Here is a 6,024-nt window from a genome sequence, read left to right on the forward strand (position 1 = left end):
CGTCATTACAGACAAACGCAGCCGCCTGTCTACAGCCAATGTGGACAAGCTGACGTTCATAAAAATGAACCAGGCATGGATCCCACAGGACCTGTCCGTCCCTTGTCCAGATTAGACATTAACTACCTCCCCATAACCATATATTATTGGACTCCAGGGCACTTCCTCATTCAATCCTATTTTTATTTTCATTTTACCATTATATTGCGAGGCTACCCAAAGTTGAATGAACCTCTCCTCTGCCTGTGTGCTAGGCCTAAATATATGCCAATGGACTGTTGCAGTGGTGGCTGACGTGAAGCCTCATTCTCTGCTATGACATGCAGACTGATTCTCTGCTGACATGAAGCCAGATTGTCTGTTACGGGACCTCTCTGCTCTGCCTGTGTGCTAGGCCTAAATATATGCCAATGGACTGTTGCAGTGGTGGCTGACGTGAAGCCTCATTCTCTGCTATGACATGCAGACTGATTCTCTGCTGACATGAAGCCAGATTCTCTGTTACGGGACCTCTCTCCTCTGCCTGTGTGTGTGCTGGGCCTAAATATATGCCAATGGACTGTTGCAGTGGTGGCTGACGTGAAGCCTCATTCTCTGCTATGACATGCAGACTAATTCTCTGCTGACATGAAGACAGATTCTCTGTTACGGGACCTCTCTCCTCTGCCTGGGTGCCGGGGCCTAAATATCTGAGAATGGACTGTTCCAGTGGTGGGTGACGGGAAGCCAGATTCTCTGCTATGGAACCTCTCTCCAATTGATTTTGGTTAATTTTTATTTATTTAATTTTTATTTTAATTAATTTCCCTATCCACATTTGTTTGCAGGGGATTTACCTACATGTTGCTGCCTTTTGCAGCCCTCTAGCCCTTTCCTGGGCTGTTTTACAGCCGTTTTAGTGCCGAAAAGTTCGGGTCCCCATTGACTTCAATGGGGTTCGGGTTCGGGACGAAGTTCGGATCGGGTTCGGATCCCGAACCCGAACATTTCCGGGATGTTCGGCCGAACTTCTCGAACCCGAACATCCAGGTGTTCGCTCAACTCTACTTGTGACCTAAAGTGGCCCAATTATCCTGAAAACTCTGAGGTCTCCTATGACTGTATTTAACCACTTCCAAGCTCTTTACCGCCAAGCAGCATTGGTAATGTCAAAGTAATAGCAACATATATGGCTATGGGTAAATGAATAGTAGGCGGTGGTAATAGTCTATTTAATAATGCACTTCACTGCCGGATTTTATTTTTAAATTGAAACATGGTCTATATATTATCCCTTTTTGGTGGCAGATGCCATCTTCTGATCTGTAAAAAAGGTGGTAGCCATTTTGATAGATTCATCTGATTCGAACACAAAAGATTTGGATTCAACTAGAATCAATTCACTCAGCTCTACTACTGGGGTTTGGTTTTCCTAGTCCTGCTTCTATGAAAAACCGCATCACTGGAGTACAAGGTACTTAAGTATTAGCATTTTTTTCTGTGCAGTTTTAGGGTACGGCCATACGGAGCAACCGTGCTGCGGTTCAGTTGCGGCCCTGCTGAGGTCAAGAACCACATGGCCAATTAGCCCACAGCTTTCTTTACTTTAATTCATAAAGACCGCACTGCGTAGTCGCTCTTCATTGTTAATGGCGGCGCAGCACCTTCAATACCGCGCCACCATTAACAATGAAGACTGACTATACAATGGAGTCTTCATTAAATAAATGAAAGGAAGCTGCGGGCTAATTGCCTGTGCGGTTCTTGACCACAGCATGGCCACTGCGTGTGGCTGTACTCTTATTCATGTGGTTTTTCCCTAAAGATTCTAATGGAGAAAACTTGCTCAAATCTGCAACAAAACCTCAACTGAGAAGGGCAGGGAGTAGTTAAAAAATAAAAGCAATGCACACTTAAAACTATTCTTTTTAGTGATATTGTTTGAGTGAGAACTTTAAATGCCATTAACTACAAGGTAATATCTCCTGCAGTAGTGAATAACTGCAACAAAAATACAAACTAAGGCTGATGACTTCTTAAGATGCAGCAAGTTAAATATGACTGCTCTTGCAGCAATCTGCAAGCTACAACAGAAGATACTTGCTGGAGGAACCTGTCTACAAGAGCTCACAAAAGTGAAAGGTCCTGTACATCCAGGAGTCATGCTGACCCTCCTTTCCAGCACTGAGTGTCTGTGCTCTTCATGTGTAGATGTGGCAGCTCTGCTCACAGGGCTGAGTAGCTGCTATAACTGCTTCCAGGGTAGCTGAGCCACTCTCCAAGGCTTTAATATGTAAGGACACAAACCTTTTTCACTCTCCTGCTGGTGTATATCCCCATCCCATCTTGGACCTTGGAAGACTTCAGAGAAAATCTGTCTGGCACATACATGCCCAGCATCTTTATGGCTCTGCTATTTAGAAAAGGACATCATGAAATAACTAAATCATTGAACATCTTAGGCAGGTCCTCACTAATAGTATACAAAAGTGTGCTTGTCTGCATTTTTATTACTTATCTGTGGCTGTGTAGTTCCTTTCTCATTCTGGATTTCATGCCTGCATTCCTGGGCTGTGGGAGGTTTCGCAGCCTGTAGTGACGTGTGCTTTCTTCCTCCCTCCCTACTCTCCGCAAACTACAACTCCCGGCATTCCAGTGAAGTTACTCACAGGGGTGGAGGTGGGGAGTTCTTCACTGCCTAAAACAGGCATCCTCAAACTGCAGCCCTCCAGCTGTTGTAAAACTACAACTCCCACAATGCCCTGCTTTAGGCGATACCTGTAGGCTGTTCGGGCATGCTGGGAGTTGTAGTTTTGCAACAGCTGGAGGGCCGCAGTTTGAGGATGCCTGGCCTTAAACATGCCTCCTGGCCAACCTAGAGGAGGAAGCAACGAAGAAGCTTTTAGTATGCAACCAGCAAAGCCAAAAAGTCTAGTACATCTTTTATCGTTCCCATTAAGAGAAACAAAGTAAGAGAGCTGCAGGTCTGAAACCTTTTATTGGATAACAAAAATAAAATGCTTCATTTGTTCACATCTATGTTCAGTAAATTTACCATACAGAGCTGCCAACGTTCTTGGTTTTCCCGAGAATCGCCCACGTTTTGAACCCCCTCTCCTTGGCACCAGGTCAATTCACCTGGTTTCTGAGGCCCCTGCACTCAATTGTATCTGTGTCCCCTGGATGCAGATGCAATTGAGCAGTTGGCAGTGCTGGCAGAACAAGCAGATCATTATTTCCCTGCCCATTCATTCCCATGCTTTGTTGTGATGCAGGCAGCATGATGTCATCATTGTGTTGCCTGCAATGTTCTGCAAAAGCAGACCTGGCCAGAAGAGGTGAGATTTGCATCGCTGCATGACATCATGGCACCCTGGACAGGTGAGTATTATATACAGTGCTGCCCATAATTATTCATACCCCTGGCAAATTTTGACTTAAAGTTACTTTTATTCAACCAGCAAGTAATTTTCTGACGGGAAATGACATAGGTGTCTCCCAAAAGATAATAAGACGATGTACAAGAGGCATTATTGTGGAAAAAAAAATAACATTTCTCAGCTTTTATTTACATTTGAGCAAAAAGTGTCCAGTCCAAAATTATTCATACCCTTCTCAATAATCAATAGAAAAGCCTTAATTGGCTATTACAGCAATCAAACACTTCCTATAATTGCAGACCAGCTTTTTGCATGTCTCCACAGGTATTTTTGCCCATTCATCTTTAGCAATGAGCTCCAAATATTTCAGGTTGGAGGGTCTTCTTGCCGTCACCCTGATCTTTAGCTCCCTCTACAGATTCTCAATTGGATTCAAGTCTGGACTCTGGCTGGGCCACTCCAAAACGTTAATGTTGTTGTCTGATAACCATTTCTTCACCACTTTTGCTGTGTGTTTTGGGTCATTGTCATGCTGAAATGTCCACTGGTGCCCAAGGCCAAGTTTCTCTGCAGATTGCCTGATGTTGTCGTTGAGAATCCTCATGTATTGCCTTTTTTTATGGTGCCGTTTACTGTGATTAGGTTCCCTGGTCCATTGGCTGAAAAACACCCCCAAAGCATTAGGTTCCCACCACCATGTCTGACAGTGGGGATGGTGTTCTTTGGGTTGAAGGCTTCTCCTTTTTTACGCCAAATGAAGGAAACATCATTGTGACCAAACAATTACATTTTTGTTTCATCTGACCGTAACACAAAAGACCAGAAGTCTTCTTCTTTGTCCAGATGAGCTTTTGCAAAGGCAAGGCAAACTTTTGTGTGCCTTATCTGGAGAAGTGGCGTCCTCCTTGGTCTGCATTGTGCAGTGTCCGTTGGATTGTCTGCCTTGAGACATTGCCACCAGCAGAGCCCAGATTCACCAGGATGGCCTTGGTGGTGATTCTTGGATTCTTTTTCACCTCTCTAACTATCCTCCTGGCCAGCACAGGTGTCACTTTTGGCTTCCGACCACGTCCTCTGAGATTTTCCACAGTGCGGAACATCTTGTATTTTTTGCTCAAATGTAAATTAAAGCTGAGAAATGTTCCACAATAATGCCTCTTGTACATTGTCTTATTATCTTTTGGGAAACACCTATGTCATTTCCTGTCAAAAAATTGCTTGCTGGTTGAATAAAAGTAACTTTAAGTCAAAATTTGCCAGGGGTATGAATAATTATGGGCAGCACTGTAGTTTGTGTGCACTGCATATATGGGGTAGAGGAAAAAGGCACTATGCATAGAGGGCACAGAGAAGAAACACTATATATAAAGGGGGCACAGAAAAAAGGTACTATATATAAAGAGGACACAGACAAGAGGCAGAATATATAATGGGAGCATAAGCAAGAAGCACTATAAATAATGGGGCACAGAAATGAGACACTGTATATAAAGGAGCATTGGCACAAGACACTATATATAAAGAGTACACAAGCAGAAGTCAGTTTCCACAGGGCACAGAGTAGCGGCACTATACACTGAGAGTATAGGCAAGAGACACTACATCTAAAGGGGCACAGACAACAGGCACTATATATAAAGAAGACACAGACAAAGGGCACTCTATAAAGGGACAGAGACAAGAGGCACAATATATAAAGGAGGCAGAGCAAAGAGGCACTATACATAGGGGGCATAGAAAAGAGGCACTATGTATAATGGTGTTCCAAATAAGAGGCATTATACATAGGAGGCACAGGCAAGAGGAACTATATATAATGGAAACACAGACAAAAGGCACTGTAAAAATGGGGCACAGATAAAAGGCACTATATATAAAGGAGGAACTATATACAGGTACCACAGGCATAAGGCACTGTTTAAACGGGGTACAGGCAAGTTGCAACCTATAAAGAGGGAACAGGCACTATATAAAGGGGCAGAGATAATGTGGCAATCATAGCGCCAACATATTCCGCAGCGCTTTACAATCAGGTGGTTCAAGTAATAACAGAGTGATAAATAACACAGCAACAAACAATTCAACAATGAAAACAAGAGGAGTCAAGACCCTGCTTGCGAGAAGTTACAATCTATGAGGAAATAGGGGTCAAACAAAGGGTAACAAGTGCTTTATTTGTTCAGTGGTCCAGCCATCTTAACACAATAGGGGAGTAGACCAAAACTGCACCCCTCACCAGCCGGTATCTGTATTGTTTTTGAGTACATGGGATGTGGATTTTTGACAATGGATCAGGTTCAGAAGAATGGTGCTGAAGGGCGGTGTGTGGGATGGGGGAAAGGGGTGGGGGGTGGGAGTGAATGGAGGAGAGTTAGATTAGGGGATTTGATAGGCTAAATAACTGCAAAAGGTGCACTACAACAATATGCAAATGATAATATATAGCTAAACCCTCATGCTGGTGTTAAAATTAGATTTTAGCCAATAAATTCCAGTCAAGAACAAATCGAAGCCCGCGCTCCCTGTCAAAGTATCTCGGTGTAGCGCGGGACTTAACGATAACCTACCTGTAGTGTGTGAGCACTGTATGATAGGTGCAAAAATTAGACTCACAGCCAAAGCTCCCAAAAACCTCCAAAGTAGAATCACAAATACAATGGGAGGA

General features: G+C 43.6%; 1 protein-coding gene across 5 annotated transcripts in view; it reads right to left on the minus strand.

The window, feature by feature from the left end:
* PRDM5 (PR/SET domain 5) overlaps positions 1 to 2,563 on the minus strand; it is a 275,642-nt gene extending 273,079 nt beyond the window's left edge. For 4 of the 5 annotated variants that reach the window (XM_044270578.1, XM_044270496.1, XM_044270423.1 and 1 more), the window contains exons 1-2: positions 2,494 to 2,559; positions 2,287 to 2,389 (exon numbers count right to left, since the gene is read on the minus strand). In XM_044270578.1, coding sequence (XP_044126513.1) covers positions 2,287 to 2,379 — 93 coding nt within the window. In that variant the 5' untranslated portion in view covers positions 2,380 to 2,389; positions 2,494 to 2,559. Of the gene's footprint in view, positions 1 to 2,286; positions 2,393 to 2,493 lie in introns of all 5 variants that reach the window. The other variant, XM_044270343.1, reaches the window with a different exon arrangement.
* Between the last annotated feature and the right edge of the window lie 3,461 nt (positions 2,564 to 6,024).

Source organism: Bufo gargarizans, chromosome 1 (genome assembly GCF_014858855.1).
Source record: "Bufo gargarizans isolate SCDJY-AF-19 chromosome 1, ASM1485885v1, whole genome shotgun sequence".
Taxonomy (NCBI): domain Eukaryota; kingdom Metazoa; phylum Chordata; class Amphibia; order Anura; family Bufonidae; genus Bufo; species Bufo gargarizans.